The following is a 19,373-nucleotide window of genomic DNA, read 5'->3' on the forward strand; positions in this document are numbered from 1 at the left end:
TAATGTTAATAATTAATCATAATTATGTTTTTATCATTTATCTTTTTAAAATATGCAACTATTAAATCATCTATATTTCAATTTTACATTTTGAGGTATAATCTTTAATTATTCGAATCCAATTTTCATCAGAAAAAAATAGTTAAATTATAATTTCTTACAGTTTATTTGAGGATAAGAGGGATGAAATTATTATTGTGATTCAATGAGTTGACAATACTAGCAGGCAGCTATATATATAATTATAAATAAAAATTATATTTATATAATGTATATATTTATTTATATAAACAAATAAATATATATAATTATATATATATATATATACTTTAATCAAATATGCAACAATAAATTATTTATATTCCAGGCAGTTACATTTTGAGGTATAAATCTTTAATTATTCAAATCCAATTTTCATTAAAAAAAAACTGTGATCAATAAAAACAATAATTATTAAATTATTCATTTTTTTTACAGTTTGTTTTATGGATTTGAGGATAAGAGACATGAATTATACTTCTGATTGAATGAGTTGACAATGCACTAGCTGGCAGCTCTCTGATTGACACTTCTTTTCAATGAACTAATGAGAAAAAACCCAGATAAAATGATAAAATCAAATATGTATTCTTCCAGAATAACAAAAATGATAAAGCCATCACATATGCGCCATGAGGTTTGGGACGCAAGCTTCTGCTTCTAATTAAAAAGACACAATGATTAATTATTGTCATTTTTGCTTTGTAGATACATTTGCTGCCTTATGAAAAAAAAAACTTTGTTTTATAGCCTCTGATCCTCAAAATCACAGAAAAAAAGAACAAACAATAATAGAGCACAAAAAAAATTACATTGTGTTTCAAGTTAATCAATTAATTACTGGTATACAGAGTCTAGACTTTGTATTTTTAAACCAAAACCACATGATGTTTGTATAAGCCAACACTTTTTCATAACTAGTTTTACTCTATGGTCTGATATTTTCACATCTCCCATTCTAAAGGCCAGGAAATGATGAAACAGGAAAGACACAACTTAATTCTAGAATAATGTCCATTAAAGTAGCTCAGTTCCCTGAGAGAATGCCATCGTGGATGGCTGTTGATTTGTTTCTGACGTTTTTTATGAGGAATGGAAACATAAGGGCGGAGTTATGTTTTATACTGTGGTAAAGAGAGATCGACTTGGCGGTATTTTCCAATGGTTTACTGTGGCAGTTTAAAGCAGATACAGTAGATGTGGTGTTTGAAGATCTAGATGCTGTGTGTTTCTCAAGATTGCAAGATCTCTTTTAAGAAGTAGCTGTGTTAAAGGTCCGGGCAACAGGATTTCGGCTACCTGCACAAAGAAACATAGTTGATTATTTGTATATTATATTACATTGTATTATTAAAACACAATAAATACAGTCATTTGCTCTCACCTCTAGGTCCAAAATCTCTCATGTAGCAGTTAGTGCAGTATGGCTTCTCATCATGCTGTATAGAGATGTAAAAAACAGTGACAATCAAAATCTGGAGCTTTATTGCATTATGCATATTATCAGTGTAACACCTCATGTCTGCATGTCATTATCATCAGCTTACAGTGTTTGGTATTATTTATGCATTAAAAGAAAATACAGCGTATGATTAAGTGCACATATGTATACCTCTGCATGCTGACCAGGTGTTAGCTGTCTTTTGCACTTGTGACACTTCAAGCATAATGGGTGATAATCCCGTCCCAGTGACCTCCTCTTCTCACCTGGATGAATCAAAGGTCAAAGTTTAAAGGGATATTTCACCCAAAAATCAAACGTTTTCATTCAACCTAATAAATTAGTGAATTAGAATCAGTGTTATTTTAGTATTATTCCTATGTGACCCTGGATCACAAAACCAGTCACAAGTCGCACGGGTATATTTGTGGCAATAGCCAACAATACATTGTATGGGTCAAAATCATTGATTTTTATGCTGAAAATCATTAGGATATTAAGTAAAGATCATGTTCCATGAAGATATTTAGCAAATTTCCTACCGTGAATATATAAAACGTTTATTTCTGTGAGCGAATGCAGCACAATCGCGAATAAATGATCAACTTTAAAGGCGATTTTCTCAATGTTTCCAATTTTTTTGCACCCTCAGATTCCAGATTTTCAAATAGTTGTGTCTCGGCCAAATATTGTCATATCCTAACAAACCATAAATCAATGGAAAGCTTATTTATTCAGTTTTCAAATTATGTATAAATCTCAATTTCAAAAAAAATTTACCCATATGACTGGTTTTGTGGTCCAGGGTCACATATGGTATTGATTATTAGTAATGACAGAAAAGGGTTTTTAATAGTTTTAGATTTAGTTAATAATAACAACACTGATTTGAAAAAGTTATTTACTGTGATACCAACATATATGAACACAATAATGTATATTCAGTCAACATGACATTTACATCCTTAATGCATTTTCCTGATCTTATTGTACATGGCTCATGTTGGTGCGTGTTGTTCTGAAGATAAAACATGTTTTGTGTTAGTAATTTTGAGTTAGATTATTCTTGCTCATCCTCTGAAACGACTCAAAGAAGAACAATTTAGACTTGCCCTTTATTGTGGTTATAAAGTTGATTTGTTTATAGTGGTTTAGACTTGCCTCATAGACGTCTATTGAAAAGTGCAATATTATAAATACACCTTTCTTTCTTTTTTTACATACTGAAGATTGAGTCAAAATGATTGCCTGTTATAAATAATAATAATTCTGTTAGTTAGGGGATTCAGAGTGTGAGTCTGAACTTAGATTCCACTCTTTGAGATCTTCCATCTTGGACTGATTTCACATTCATTTTGGATTGCATTCACATTCTGATTTCTATGTAGATATACCCTTTTATAACCTTTTCATGCGGGCCTACAACGAGCCCTCCTACTGAAACCCTGACCTTAAACATAGGACTTGAAACTTCTAGGTTGAACGAGGATCAGATTGAAACTGAACCTCAGCTACCAACATCTTGGTCAGCTTTTCTCTTCCTGGCAGAATCAACCACCGCCTGCAGTCCACCTCAATAACTGAAGGAGCTTTATTCTTCAGTCTTGACGCTGAAAGCTGACTGGCAGCTACAAGATTTTTCTGTCCAAATTCTTCTCTTTCTTCAAGTGTCCATAGGTTTCTGCATTGCTATCTGCCAATTTAAGCAGTCAAGCCTCTTTCGCTCTGGCATATTCCACTTCCTGCCACAGGCAGACACTTCCTGTGCGCGTGTGACGCATGTCGTGAGGCGCTGATGGCGGTTAGGAGGCTGCAGGCTGATTAACTCTACACAAATGCATACCGATAAAGGCCTACACACACTTAGTTACACAACAACTAGTTTGTTTCATCTAGCATAAAGGCAGAATCTATATAGCTACTCAGAACTTAGCATTTAGCATGCTCTGCGATGACCTTTTTACAGCGCTCTACTGTTCACATAAACGTTAACACACAATTAGACATGAAAACCCAAAACTTGGGCACAACAAAATCCATATACTATTGAAATACCTCAACAGCAAGTCAAAATAATGAGCACTTTTAAGTCAAAACAGAAGCTAATGTGAAATGTTTGCATGTAAACACATTACATGCAGCACCTCAACACTTTATATTGACATTTCTCACTGTTGATAACTACACAATACCTCAATATCATCTTAATCAGTATGTTTTAAGCATGTTAAAAAATGGATCCCTCCAACCCCCAGATGCCACTCACCAAAATAAACAGGTTTCCCACATATAGGACAGAAGCTCACCATGGTTGTAGCGGATCTGTAGTAGTTTTGATGCACAAGATGTTGAGATGCAGGAAATGTGTGAGCGTCTCAACTGTGACAGCCTCTCGGTACAGCAAAGGATGTGGCAAGAGGCGCAGGGACAGGAAGCAAGAAATGATTTCAAAAGAAAATATGCTCAACAATTCGAACAGTCAGAAGACAGAGGGAGGAAAAATGTTGGTCAGAAGTGTGTGTGTGGGTGCTGTGATATGATGAGTCTGTCATAGCAGGGTTGGACTCAAGTCAGTCTTGATGTTATAAAGAGACTTCATTCACACTTCTGCTGTGGCCAGTCATTGCGGTTTGAAATCAAAGATGATGTCTAGGGCCGTGTGAGGTCATCAGACTTGTCGGAGTCTGTTATGAAATGAAAGCTTGTGGGTTGTTTGCTGGATGCGAGTCAAAGAAACAACAGAGAGGGAGATTGAGAGGGACAGAGAGAACGAGAGAGACACAGATGTCAGGCGCTCAGATTTCATGTGTTGTCATGGTCGCCGCTTCTCAACCCCTCGATCTGTCCGCTCTGGCTTTTTCATCCTCTTTCTCTCCATCCGAGAGATTAAAAAGCTCCAGTGTGGGAGAACGGGAGTTTAGGAGAAACCCAAAACTGCTTCCGTGCGCACACACACACACACACATATACAGAGCGATGACATCACCAAAAGGCGCTCGATTGGATGGGCACAGAAAGCCGTGAGAAGGAGAATCGTTGAAGCCGAGACTGAGACTGTGTTTTGTGTATGTGCGTGTTGAGATATAAAGGATGAATAAGAGTCTGGCTTAAGTTGCAATGCAAATTCACAGTTCATTCTGTAATTCCTGCTAATGATTTATTCTATATAATAAATGGTAAATGCTCACCTGGGTGTTTAGCTGCAACTGATTTGTAGATTGCTGAATGATTACTGTTGTATGATTTCTGAAGGATCAAGACTGGAGTAATGATGTTGAAAATTCAGCTTTGCCATCTTAGGAATAAATGACATTTGATATATATATATATATATATATATATATATATATATATATATATATATATATATATATATATATATATATATATATATATATATATTTTTTTTTTTTTTTTTTTTTTTTTTTATGGAAAATTTTTACTTTTTTTCACAATACAGTTTTTTGGATTTCTGATCAAATAAATACAGCCTAGGTGAGCATAAGATACTTTTTTCAAAAACATAAAAAACTGATGAATGGTAATTTATTTCATATTAATAACACATACCATAGAGGGTTAAATAGTGGGTTTCTGTTGGGCAGGTAAGCATCAGGCATGAGTTTCTTCTCAGCATTTGGTCCAATGGTTACTCTATGCTGAACCAACTTCATTCAGTGAGGGATAAAAAAGCATTTCCCATCAAGCCTAACATGGGAACTTCACCAAACAGCCGAGTCAGAGCCCTGTCCACATGAGCGCTTGTTCACACAGACCGCGCACACACACAAACACACACACACACACACACACACACACACACACACACACACACACACACACGTCGACTGCCAAACTACACAGAGAAGAGCAAAACAGGGTTAGAGGAAGGGAGGGCTTCTCTTTCTGTCCTTTTTTCATGCTGGTTTGGTTTGGCTCTGAAAAACTAGCCTAAATCCTCTTCTTTCTGGCTGAGAAATGGAGGAGAGGGGATAGAATAAGAGTAGGGGAGAGTGGGGTAAGCTGTGTCGCCCTCTTAATCAAGGCACATATATATATATGTGTGTGACCATGGACCACAAAACCAGTCACATGGGTCAAGTTTTTGAAATTATACTGATTATATTGAGATTATACATCATCTGGAAGCTGAACAAATAATCTTTCCATTGATGTGTGGTTTGTTAGGATAGGACAATATTTGGCAGAGATACAACTATTTGAAAATGAGTATAAAATATAGCAATCTGAGGGTGCAAAAAAAAAAAAAATGAAACATTGATAAAATCGCCTTTAAAATGTATCATTTATGTTCGTGATTGTGCTCCATTCACTCACAGAAATACATGTTTTATATATTTATATTTAAAAAATATCTTCATGGATCATGATCTTTACTTAATATCCTAATGATTTTTGGCATAAAAGAAAAATCAATATTTTTGACCCATACAATGTTGTGTTGGCTATTACCCGTGCGACTTGTGACTGGTTTTGTGGTCCAGGGTATATATGTGTATATATATGAAGAGTTCAGATGCAAAAGCCTCTAAATTCATCTGAAATTTTCTTATAGAATGATCATTTTTATCAAGCTTGTATATTTTAATTCAATAATTTCACTTAAATGGCAATGAAGATTACCTATTTATTGTCATTTAAGTGAAATTACCGAACTTAAATACACAAGCTTGATAAAAATTATCATTCTATAAGAAAATTTCAGAAGGCATTTAGAGGCTTTTGCATCTGAACTCTTCATATATATATATATATATATATATATATATATATATATATATATATATATATATATATATATATATATATAATACATATTTAGAAAGTACTCACCATATACAGCTGCCAGTGACTGGGAGATGAACAAAAGAAAAGTGGCAATCATTTTTTATTCAAAACTGTTGTTTGCATTTCAAAGTACATTTTCTACATGGCACATACAATTAATTTTAGGTCAAAGCAAATTTATTCAGGTTTGAAAATATACATTATACATGTTGGTGAATTGCCAATGATCATGTAAATTATTTGGCTAAAGATTAGCCATGAATTATTAAATGAAGCATCCTAATGGTAGCTGTGGGATAAAGTGAGTCCGATGCTTTGGGGTAAGTTGTGCCAGTTTCTCAGTGTAGTGAAAGCTTTGTTTCAAATGTAGGAAAAATTATTACAAAATGTTGAAAATGTTTCTCTATATATTCAAATATTCTGAATAATACACATTTTTTTTAATTAGACCTAGTATTATTCCTTGCCATATTATTATATCAGGCATACTTATTAATTTCATTACCATAATTCTAATGGTAGCTATAAAAAATGAGCTTTAAAGATAAGGTCACTGCAATGATAACATATTTTTGTAGGCCAACCCTGGTTCCCTCAACAAAAACCCAACAGGATTTGTCTGTGACCAACAAAAGTTTATGATTCCTACACGTGACAAATGAACACAACACAACAAAAAGCTAAACACAGGCTATAAAAAAACTACAACACGGTCAATTTGCTTTGCCGTCACCATCAGTAAGCTCCTGACAACTCCTTCAATCTTTATTTGATAGTTTAAAAATAGTTCGATTATAAACGCAGAAAGTCTGTGAAAGCAGACTAGTGAGTGATGATGTTTAATGTTCCCTACAACCGCTGTAGTCCTATTTAGCCACATGCTAAACAATCATTAGTGGGGAAGGAGAATTTATTTTGTCATAGAATAAAACATAAAAATATCTTTTTGTGTTAAACACAGATCTTATTTCAGACATTTAACCAAAATCCCATTCAAATAAACCCATCGACTTCAGGATGATGGAACCAGCTAAAATGTTAGCTTGGTCCTGTTTTAACCTCCAAAAATCTTCCCTGCAGCACTCTAGTGAAACTCTAGTTTATATTATAAATATTAGTTTATCATAGCCACTTTATAGCCACATTCGTCAGACTAATTCAACATGCTAATTCAATGGGTTTTCAATTTCTGGGTTTCGTTAAAATAGCCGACTCATAAGAGTTATTTGTTAGCAAATCTGAGAAAGTCACGATTCGTGATTATGCAGGTTTGGCTTTTATGGGACTTTATGTTTGAAAAACAGTGCATATGATAGCGACATGCATTAGTCATAAAGCATGTTTATGTGAACAGTATGTGGCATGTTAACTTACAGAGCCACAGGCCTGAGACAAGCTGGCATGATGTATATATGACTGTGTGTGTGTTATAATGTGTGTGTTGTAAGTCTCAGTAGGTTTTGGCATGACATCCATTGGCCATGTGACTTGAAAGCAGACAGAGTACGCCCGACGCACTATAGAAAACTTGGCAAACACACACAACCTCTGATGTTAACGGGGAAGACGCGTCATGGGACGCCTAGACCAGGATCCCACTATTTTCTAATCACTGCGATCCCGAATGAGTAAACTCATCTGTCCCAGCCAAATGGTGATGTCTAACTTTTCAAAGACAGCTTAAAGACATCCCAGCTGCTTGTCCCAGAATGCACCATTTTTGAAGGTTTAGTAGGCATGTTTTATGTTTACGGGCCCACCAGGTCTTCAACTAATTAAGGCTGACTACCAACACCCAAGTCGACGTGTCTTATAATGAAAACCGGCTTTCAGCTTACAGTGTGAAAATGTGGTAGTTTATAATTGCATTCAGAAAAGAGAGCGAGTCAGCCAGCAGAACGAAAGACTCTTAAATGTGTTGATTCTTGCCTTTGCATTCTTGGCATTTCTCTTCAACCCTTTTCTGTCTTATAGTTTTTTCCTCTCGGTTCTCATGCGAAGCGGCCAGTGCCAATTCCCTCAGATTTGGTTTGGCTTTAAACGCAAAGAGGCCGGGCGCTCTCCTCCCTTCTCCCTCTCTCATTTCCTGTGTTTTTTTCCCCCCTTCTTTCTCTCGCTCATTCTCACCCAGTCTGCTCTCTTCCTCCTTGCTCGCTCTCTCTTTTTTGAGACTGGTTTTAGAGGGTTCCAGTAATTCCTTTGTCCTTTAAATAAATAATGCAAAGCACTGCTTCCTCTGGCTTATGTACGTATGCACATTTCACCGCATTACAAAGATCTCTTGATGAATAAAATCTGCCTGGTCAAGGTTAAGGAAAAAGAGTGCTGGGAATGGGCATTGGATAAAACCCATTGAAGTTACTGTAAAATATTCCTCAAGTATTTATAAAAGAGTTCTATGCCTAAAAGCAAGTTTTTCTCTAGTTTTTTTGTGTTTAATATTGAAACAGATCAGAATCTGGGTGCATGTTAATTTTTAATTTGAGCGTATCAGGATTTTAAATCATCTGCCCTGCCTGAATTTTAATTATCCCTGAATATTAGTGAGGAAATGCACGCTATGCCCCCCCCCCCCTCGCCATCTCACCCTCTCACCCTTTGTTTCTCCTCTCTCTCCTCATACAGCTGGTGTATGCAGGGTGCCCCTCCCCCACCATTTGAACAAACCAATAAGAGGGCATATCAGCCGATCCCCCCCTTACACACACTCTCACACACCTCCCTACCCCCATCCTCTCTCTCCCCATCCCCCTATCCCTCTCTCTATCACTCCCCCATATTTCCTTTCAAAGCAGCCCCTCTTGCTGCCATCTCTCGCCCAATCTTTAAATTATCACTTCAGAACACGCCTACTATATGTGTAGTATCTATTCTATGCGTTTCAGTGTAACCAGGAAAGATCTTACTTTGGGCTCAGGGCTTACAAATAAAGAGATAACAGGACATGGTTAAATAGTGCATCATAAACGCATTCTGGGAAGCATATGACGTGCATGTGACTTTCAAAAGAAAGTGAGATAAAAACAGTGTGTCAAAGGTGGGATTATAAAGTGACTCATTAAAGACTTCTTGAAAAAATTGAAAAATGCAGATCTGTTTACTCATTAAATGTGTAACCCAGAACACATTTATTTCAGGGTTAAATCAGTTCATCTAAATGAAAGAAAGAAGAAGGAGCTAGGTTAAAAAGCAGCCCCTCTATATAGGCTACTATCTCAGGACATAACAGCCTGCTACTAGGCTACATGTTCACATCAATTTGATACTTAATCTAAAATACACGAATCCAAAGACCAAGGGAAGTTAATGTAGAATCATGTCACTTAAAAGTAAGCATCACACTTTTGTCAGTTTCATTAAATCTTCTTTTTGCCTTGGTCGACTTCTATGTCCACACACTATTGCTACTAGCCAAAAAGAGGCGTGATCAGGTTTAAATGTCCAACAACAAGCCCTAGAGAATGGCCCATGTTTACCACTTCAGACGAAGCAAATCAAACGTTTGGATAAATCGAAAAAAGTGCAGGGGATATTTAAGTAAATAGAGGCAGTTTACACGTGTTGTCAAGACAAATTGGAGAAGCATCTAACATTTGTAAATTATTCACGCGTTTCCCCTTCAGCGGCGCATCTCTCTATTTTGCATTCCCTTCAGTGCTCCACCTAGACCAGAGCAATAGAAACACGATCGATTTAATAGGCATCACCTAGCTATTTAATAAATAATAATAATTATTATTGTTAAAATACATGTATAAATATATAAAATATATAATAAATATATATAATAATTAAAAGAAAAATAATAAATAATTTAAAAATATTTTTTATATTTTGTTAATTTATTTCAGATCTTTATTTTAATTTGAACTTTATGCCATTAAAGTCGGCAATAATAAGAAACAAAAACAGCACAAGATAATAATATAAATAATACATTTTTTTAATGGTCTACAGTTGGACAAAAAGGTAGGCTAAACTTAAAGACTTAAGAAATTTCAGTCTAAATATGGGGACATTTGAAGATGATGACTAGGCTATTTGATTGGCATATTTCCTGTTTTAATCATTCATCGAGCAAATCAATCAAAGTAGGCTATATGTTTAGTAGGCTAATAACGCCATGTTTACCTAATTAGAAAATTTTTAAGCCTATTAGTTTCGAATAAAATGTGACAGTATCCTACATTGCTTACACTGTTTAAGGATAAATAAGTAATATTTTTCTGAACTACTTTAATTTGTAGCATATAGGCCTACATATTATTCAAGTCTTAAACACACAATGCTAAAAAAATGTTAGATCTAACGATCCATAAATATAGCAATAGCTGAAGAAAACACACCATTTTGTAGGCTACCTTTACAAAGGCTGCTTGTCTGCCGAAATGTCAGATATAATAGGCGGCCTACATTTAAGTGAGAGCGCAGTTATGTCTTATCACTGGTTTAAGAATGGTTTCCCCTTTATAGTTATGGGAGTTTGTCTCTGTTTTCAGTTGAAAACTGTGGACTGTGAAATGGGCCTCGTTTGTGAACAATTTGGGTTAGAGAGAGCAGTGAGTGCCGTTCTGTTTGCGCTCGATCTAGTGCGTTGACTGACTCTGCGCTCGGCTTCTCTGGTCTGCTGTGCTGTGGAGCTGTGAAATCGCGCTGATGGTCTGTCACATTATTTCTCACTGACACCGTCTGAGCGGAGGAGCGCCACGCCAAAAGATCAGCTCAAAAACACTTCATAACGCACAGCTCCACTCAGCTCCGGGTGAGTTCCGCTTTTCATTTTATAGATAATATATACATGCGTTTGTTTGAGTGGGAGGAGTGGAAAAAAGAGCCCTTTTTAACCGTTTTTTCCACTGATGTAAATATAATTAGGGAGTTTAAAACGCTTCGCCTTTCACGGATCGCCACAAAACAGTTTATAAATATCAATGTGTGTCTCAACCCAAGCGGATTCATCAGCGATGAGCCCATGTTCAGGACGGGACATGTGGCCCTGAGGTTTTAAAGGACGACAAGGGCTTTATTTGTTGTAGTTTTGTGAGACTAAAGGCAGATGGTGGACTAAAGCCAGCGCGACGTTCACAGCTAACATAGGCTAATGCATCTACATGGCTTCACTCTAAATGTGATTCAAATCGGTTTAACACTGTGTGGATGAGCAAGGCGTGTTGTGATAGAGTATGTTTGTGTGTTATGTGTGTTAAAAAGAGCGGTAGACAGGCAACATTATGTCTATTTGTGTGTTTTTGTGTAGCTGGGAGCTAACGCTAGCGCTTCACGGAAGTGTCTGATAACCAGCTGCTCCCTCTTACTTACTTACTTTTATTTACTTACTTTATTTAGCATAAACATAACGCACGTGCGTGCTGTGTTGTGTAGCGCGTCGCAGGTAGTTTATGTGTTGTTTTTAGTTCTTATTTCTCCTTTGGTGTGACTTGGCGTGGGTTTGAAAGTTTAACATGGTTTTAAAATGCTTTAAATATCATTCAAGGGACAACAAGCCAATTTATTGATAGTTTTATAATAGTTTGCATATAGTTAGTAGGACACGCCTAGAAGGAATTAAGTTACGAAAACAAAAGGAGGCTTTAAAACCGCATACGTTTTATCAATCTAACGTTAGTGCTACCAGTTTTAATAATCTCCAGTTCTTCAGTCCCATCGTCCCATTTCATTACTATAAACGTTGAAAACTATTTATTTATAAGACTTAATACATGTAATTTCACTGTACTGTATTAAGGTTTTAAAGTTAAATAATCAAATTAACTAACTTTTGTTTGTTGTTCGTAACTTAGTTTTTTTATCAGTTAGTATTGTAGTATTTATTTTGCGTAATGTTTATATCATTATTTAATAGCTCAAATCGTATTGATTTATAAAATTGAATCACGTATGTAGCTAGAAACTATAGTGACGTCACTATTGTTTTACTGTGAAATTCTGGCATCCAAACCTGTTTGGATTTTTACTGTAAATGTAAGTTTACGAGTTCAAAATGTTTTTACATTTTTGTAAAAAAAAAATTTGGTTTGTTCAAATGTTTTAGCAACTCTCTGGTGTTTTAGAGTGTTGTAATACTAAAACATTTTAGTTTTGTAAACGTTTTAATGACTGTATATTTAAACAGTGTTTTTGAACTTAATGTTTGTAAGCATTTTAATGATTGAACTGTGGTTTTTTTTCTTAAACAGTGTTTTTAATCTGTGTTTTCTGGCGTGGAATCGGAGAGGAGGAAGAGGGGGAATCGTATAAGCCGAAAGGAAATGCCAATCGCCACTACTGGTCATTCAGCGTCTCGAGAGCCCCGCGTCTGTTCCCCGGACCCCGTTCCCAAGCGTGCTGATTTATGCGAGGACGCAGGGGCCCACCCAGCGGAATACGGGGGTTCGGAGGGGGGCCACAGCCTGGGCAGCACTAGACTTTCTGGAGCGCTTGAGAGCTCCTCTGCGGCGTCTCATTCCCCTCCCACTTCCCCTTTCCACCACCACCATCATCATCATCATCATCACTCCTATCCAGTGACTATGGAGCCACCCAGGACTCGATCACGCTCGCGGTCTGGATTTTACCACGGTGGATTATCTAACTCGAACGGTAATGCTGGGAGTGGCGGTGGTGCGTTAAGTCCAGCTGGAGGAATAAGCCACCACCACCACCACCACCACCACCAACAGCAGCAGCAGCAGTTCGGAGCTGCTCATGGACACATGGAAAACCTGCGCCCACCCGGGAGCATGCTTTCCCCAGGCGCCCACAGACACGCAGGGCCTGGAATGCACAGAAACTCCGGAGCAGGTAAGACGGGTTTTAAACCTCCAGTCTAAATTTTGGGTTATGGATCTCATTTCATCTTGAGGGTGGACAATAAAAGTTTCAATCATGTTGTCACATATTTGGTTGTAACATGGTTTACGGGGGCCAACTGTAGTTGTATTTGACCACATCTGACAGGATAGGGGGTGAAGATATCAAGGTATGGGCTTTACTACATTTAATTAGTCAAGTGTTGTTGTATGGAATTCTGTTGGACTGACTGAACACTATTTATGGGGTTTTCAAAATGGCATTTTGTATCAAATGTACAGTATATGTGCACATCCATGCAACCTTGTATGACACCCACTCAACACTACCTCACAAAATTACTAGTGTAATTTTTATCAGGGATGTAGCAAACCTTGTAAATGTAATTTTATTTATTTGTTCATTATTATTCAGAAAAAAAATTGAAATAGCTTCAAGTCAATGGGTTGAATATGAAATGGATCTCCTTTACTTTTGAATATTGTAAAACAGTAAGGCAGGGCATTTCAGTCTTAAACTAGGTGTTGTGCCTTAGCTTCTTTTAAAAAATGGAAAGTTGCATGCAGGCTTCATATGAGCTCTGATTTCTTAATAAAAAGAGTTAAAGCTTTGTCAGCAAGTATGTGAAGAACTCTGCAGACTTTGTGCTATTAAGGGTCACGATTGGGCGTCTTTCTTGAAGACAGACCAAATTGCACTCCTTATTTCCTCGTTAATGTTTGCACAGGTTCTGATGAGCCCCTCACCGATCTAAGCATTCCTATTGACTCTTAACTCTTCATGGTCCATCTTAAGCGGCAGATTTGATACTCTGTCGTACAAGGGCGTGCAAACAGAAAGACAGGCATTCATTCAATTGCACAAGCTGTGACTATTCTCCTGTTTTAGATGCCTAATGTTGTTATTCGCTGGTCCAAAATAGCACAGGGCTTTTCTTCACAGTATAGGACAATTGTTCCCTCTGACTTTAGGGTTTTAGTTAATAATTGACCTGATTGACCCGTTTGTCCAATGGCATCACAGTGCTTTACGATTTCTGTATAGCCGAATGGAAATTCCAAAATATAAAGTGTTCAAGCCTCTGGCATCCTTATTTCCTGCTGCATGATGGGCTTAATCTGCCACAGCACTTCCTTTTTGACACGGACAACAAGCTGGTGGGAGCAAATGCACACGTGCACATGTTCATGCTCCTAGAGTTAATGTAGCCACCGCTCGTATACTGTTACGAGACAGGAGCAGGGCTTTGATGACATAAGCATGATAAAATAAAATAAAAAGTAAAAAAAATTGATAAAAAAAAAAATGAACTCATGGCGACTATGACCATGCATGCACGTGCAGAGGGGGTGGATTGTAGTAGGCCATCTCAGGTGTTGCGCTTTAAGCTCAGGTGTGTTTGCCTACTGGCAGTTGCTTTTTGTGGCTGAGCTGCACTGCACACACACTTAACTAAAAAGCCCATACTGGAAATACCTGTCTGATGGAGTGAGCGTCAAGCTACCTGCTTTGCCTGCCTGCTGCCGCCACTGCACCAGCTAGTCTAGCACATGTGTGTCTGAGCTTTGTTTTGGGCCATTTGTCATTAAGCAAGACTTCGCTCTTTTTCTTTCCTATGATTTGTCCTCCTGATATTTAAATGCATCTCGGGGTGAGCATGTGATATTAACTGGATGGATAATCAGTGGTACTTTACCTTAGAGTGTATATATGATATTGACTAGTTGGATATACAGTAGCTGTGTGTGTTAGTGTATGTGTGTGTGTGATATTGACTGAGATCAGATAGGCCGCTTTGATAATGAGAGAAGCTCGGCACACTGAAATCCCCTGAGTTCAACACCATCTGCTCTCAATACAGAAGCGCCCTCTCTCTCTTTGCCTCTCCCGCTCTCATTCCTCATCCCTTTATCTCTTTTGTCCACCCGATTCCCCCTTTCATTTTCTCACACTGACTTTCCCTGTCCATTTACGCTCCTGCCTATTTCATCCTCTCGTCGAACTCCTATTTGCCTGTAAATGCACATGTATGCATGGAAGGAGGAATCATGTTAGACCTCCTGAGGCTTTTTCTGCTGTAGGTGTTTGGTATTATCCTCAGCGCTGAGCAGAGAGGGAGAAAAAGGGCTATCAGGTCCCATAAAATCAATAGAGAAACGGATTTCTAGTTGGCTTGTGTGCTCTTGAGTGTCTGTGTTTGAGAATGCACTCGTGTGTCTGTACATGTGGACAGTTCAAGATCATTTGAAGGGTGTAGAATCCCCCCTGGGGCCGGTCCAGACCGAGCTCAGTTCTGCTGACTCTTAACAGAAATTCAGAGAATGTGTTAGAGGTGATCAAACGGATTAAGGATCTAAGGGGCCATTTACACGTTTACATTTTTTTGCGTTTTGGCTGTTCATTTACACGACAATGGCATTTTTTCCAAAAATGCAAACTTTGGAAAACGGCTTTCAAAGTGCAAGTTTTTTGAAAACGACAACGGTTTCATCTCCATGGTAAATGACAAAATTTGGGTAATTGTGAAAACGGTGGCGTTATGCGAATATGCGCATGCTAGGCTTTCTGCGATAGTTTGTGCTGTCGGTGTTCACTTGCCCACCATGGCACCTCCCTCCACCCCGTTGTTTAGATTTTTTTTAATAGTCATAAAAATAATTTAGTTCAGTTAGGGAATGCGATGGAGCGTGAGCCGAACCGCAGCAAGTGTCAGATTTCACATCACTTCGCCCATTTTGGCTCACTCTTGACTGACAAGACAATGGCAGAAGATTTGGTTTCAAAGCGAAATGTAAAAGCGCCTATTTAAGCGAGTTTGTCATTGTACGGTTTTGTTGTGTTTTTCATTAAGAATAATAATGATCCCACCATTCAGGCTATTGCCACATCCAAATTGGCGCTAATTCGAGCGGCTGTGCGCATTTTACTTTCGAATTAGCGATTTAAAAGCGAGGTGCAAAAGAGGTCCCTCCCCCTAGGTGATACTGTTATTACGGTGTTGTCTCACATTTATTAACCGGTGGGAAAATTTCCTCAGTCACATCCCTGGCGCATGCTTATAACATGTTCAGTCTATAGGTGTGGTGTTTCTTTACAAAGTAACATTGCCAACTACTGGCCTGGCATGCATAATACAGCGTTTTTAATCTTTTCGCGGATCCGTGTGAACAGGGATCATTTTGACAATGTTGTCGTCTCTATGTGAAAAAATGCAAATATAATTTTAGTAGCCTATATCGTTGTCATGAAAACCCTAAAGCTGTTCCTTTCTACCTCTTCCAATCAAAGATTAATGTTTCCTATTTTCAAATGTTGAGCGATGCCATAGAACCATCATTTTGGGTTCCCCAAAATAGCCTGTTTAGAAACTGTTTTAGTGAAAGAACCACTTTCTTTCATAGTGTGGTCGCAATAGCAAGATTTTGGCAAAATTGTGAGAAAAAAAAAAACTAGCATAGCGAAGAGATGTATGAAGCACACAGAAGTCACTTTCAAATTAAGCAGCTTTCTGTTGTTGGTCAGCGTTATGTATTCACATGTACAGCTTGAACATGACCAAAGTATTTTGTAAATTATTCAAAAGGGTGGGGAAAGTGTGATGTGATGTTTGAGTCATAACACAGCATTTGACTCAATCTTTTCAAACAGGCAGGTAAATTAATCTGGCAAAAAACATAATTGGTGAATTAGGGCGTTTTCATTCCTTTCAGTGCTCTTTCAAAACAGGGACTATCTCACGGTGAAACTGCTGCCCCACAGATTTAGTCTCCAAATGTCCATCAACTTTTTAACATGCCTATCGCTTAACATATTTCAACCTCATATTTCAGCCTTCAAGGCTGTCTCGTTATGATTGTTTTAATGCAGATCGAAGTGCAATTGATTCATGTATACATATATGAATATGAACATGACAAACAAAAAGAAAATGCAAGTAAAAAGCTTTTGAATCAAATGCTCCAAATTAACTTGTGTGAAAATACCCTGAAAGGTAGGGTAAGCAATAATTGTAAAATGCTGTTGGTCGTACTGACACATCCAGATACAACAACAAACGTGTAGCCAATTAGCATTAGATGGAGGAGAGAGAACGAGACAGATTTGAAGAAAGGCTGTAGAAAGAGATCGCTGAGAGACATTACAAAAGAGAAAAGCTCATAAGATTATCAATGGTAAATTAAGTTATGATCAGGAAAGAGCTTTAGGATCCGCATTAATATTAGCAAAGCTTTCCAGTGCTGGAGTGAGCTAAGCGGGAAGGACTGAACTTATTTAATTTTTATTTGCTATCCTTTTGGCTGTGGTTTACTTGAACTGTTACTATTGGTTGTGAGAATCTGCCAGTAGGTCTGTGAAGTTGGAGACTGTCACAGTGTTTTAGAGCTAGACATAATCTTATCGTGTCTCAACTCTGCGAATTCAAAGGATACACTTAAGATGGCCGTGCCTTGTTTATCAGGCTTCATGACTCTCATTTAGGGCCGACCAAGCTTGTATTATGAGGGCCCAGCTGGTCCCCAGAGATAGTGTGGGTTGTTTTGTGAGTCCATTCCCGGTTTTAGTCTTGTGGTCCAAACAACAGCTCTATTTTAGCGCACTCAGCTCTATGAGACACTTGGGCCCAAATCAGAACATTGCAGAACTCCACTTAACATGAAGACAACTGTTGCTGAGGGTTCAAAATCAAGCCGGTGTCCCTGAAGGACTCTTCAGTTTTCACCTTGAGTAGATCTGCGTCGCGCGCGCGCACGCACACATATTCGCGAGGCGGGCTGTTCAGCAGGCAAGGTGCAGCGCGGGAGATGAGCGCTGCTGCGCTGGGCTTTGTAGTGTCAGTAAGCTGTTTTAATTGGACTACGCTCCTGATCATTATTTAAACTAGTAGTGCAGTTTGAGCATTAGCACAAGTCCTCATCCCTACCTCTCAATAAACCATTCAGAAAGCACGGCCGTCTCCTTTCAGCCCAGGAACAGAGGAACAGGGACGAGTGTTAAAAGGAAGGCTGGAGGTTTTCTCCTCTCCTCTACTGCACTGACCTGGCACCATCTTCAGAGAGAAGTGAGCGCGGACAAAAAAGCAGAACAGATGCTCAGAAGTGCTTACAGGTGCCAGGTGTGTTGAAAGAGAAAAGGATGAAGGTGGAACGAGGGAGAGGATGGGTTTGCGGTTGAAATAAATTACATGATTGAATATTATAAGGTCCTTTTAGACTGTAATTTATGATATTAGCCTTTATGATGATGTGTGTGTGTCTCTCTCTCTCTCTCTCTGTGTGTGTATATATATATATATATATATATATATATATATATATATATATATATATATATATGTATATATATATATATGTATATGTATATGTATATATATACACTGTCCTCACCACAGCAGTAAGAAGCTTGTTTCATCACTCCAGTGAAATAAGGGTGTGAATTCAGCTGGAATTTGGCTGGATTCATGTCATACAGACAGCCAGCTGTCAGAAAGCCAAGCATTTTGTATGTGAGAGCATTCACTTATTTTCTAAAGTTGTCTAAACTCAACTAGATGTTTTAAAACTGGTACTAAATGGTGATTGTTCAATACAGGGTTCCAGATGCGTGAAAATGAAAATACGTTAGTGTACCACCATGACAAGGAATATGAATTTTAATGTGTCAGGGACTATAGTTATTGAATTTGCCTAATAAAATAACATTTTAATAAAAATGTGTTAACTTTTGTGTGATAAAAGTTTTATAGAAAGCAAAGTAATAAACCATTTTTGAGATGAGGTGAGAAAAAAAAGTAATGCAAGACATTAAAAATTGATTAATGCTTTTAGTACAAGAAAAGTGCTTGTTAAAAATCCTGTGAAAGGTGAAGTGTTTTTTTGTGTGTTTTTTTTGCTATAAATATATTTCAAAATATTGGATAATTGTATTAAGATTTGCTCCGTTACTTTAATGTTTTTATAGTTCGATGTTTTTATAATTTAATTTGCATATTATAGTCAAAGTAAAATGACATTTTTGTAGACCATATTATTGCACAGTCTCTAGTATTAGTACTTCTGTCCGTTCATGCAATCAATAGTGTCTCAGCCTCTGAGCTACAGATAGACAGGAGTTGTGTTTTTTCCTTATCTGTCGTGTTGTCCGATGGATATGAGGGAAACCATGAGTAGGGAACGATGAATGACTGAATCCATCCATGTATGTGGTGTTCAGGGCAGTAAAGCTCTCATACACACTCTCTTACTCTCTGAAAAACTTACTCTCACACCATTTTCAT

General features: G+C 37.6%; 2 protein-coding genes across 3 annotated transcripts in view; one reads left to right on the plus strand and one right to left on the minus strand.

Moving 5' to 3' along the window:
* Positions 1-373: 373 nt before the first annotated feature.
* LOC308687831 (cysteine-rich protein 1) lies at positions 374-3,866 on the minus strand. The gene is made up of 4 exons (XM_081360657.1): positions 3,747-3,866; positions 1,652-1,746; positions 1,424-1,478; positions 374-1,338 (listed from the first exon to the last, which is right to left on the minus strand). Exons 1-4 carry the CDS (start codon positions 3,787-3,789, stop codon positions 1,292-1,294), a joined length of 240 nt encoding a protein of 79 aa, XP_081216783.1. The 5' UTR covers positions 3,790-3,866; the 3' UTR covers positions 374-1,291.
* Positions 3,867-10,964: 7,098 nt separating this feature from the next.
* The window catches only part of rnf38 (ring finger protein 38), a 38,491-nt gene continuing 30,082 nt past the window's right edge, over positions 10,965-19,373 (plus strand). For both annotated transcript variants that reach the window (XM_081362527.1, XM_081362528.1), the window contains exons 1-2: positions 10,965-11,051; positions 12,487-13,090. In XM_081362527.1, coding sequence (XP_081218653.1) covers positions 12,559-13,090 — 532 coding nt within the window. In that variant the 5' untranslated portion in view covers positions 10,965-11,051; positions 12,487-12,558. The remainder of the gene's footprint in view (positions 11,052-12,486; positions 13,091-19,373) is intronic.

This window comes from Scardinius erythrophthalmus, assembly GCF_964197995.2.
Source record: "Scardinius erythrophthalmus genome assembly, chromosome: 3".
NCBI classification, from domain to species: Eukaryota; Metazoa; Chordata; class Actinopteri; order Cypriniformes; family Leuciscidae; genus Scardinius; species Scardinius erythrophthalmus.

Bases quoted from the DNA above. Each gene is read 5' to 3' on its own strand.
- LOC308687831 (XM_081360657.1), bottom strand. From the start codon at position 3,789: ATGGTGAGCTTCTGTCCTATATGTGGGAAACCTGTTTATTTTG. The intron at 1,747-3,746 runs GTGAGTGGCATC...TGATTCATCCAG, and splicing joins TGGGAAACCTGTTTATTTTG to GTGAGAAGAGGAGGTCACTG. The intron at 1,339-1,423 runs GTGAGAGCAAAT...TTCTTTGTGCAG, and splicing joins GAGAGATTTTGGACCTAGAG to GTAGCCGAAATCCTGTTGCC.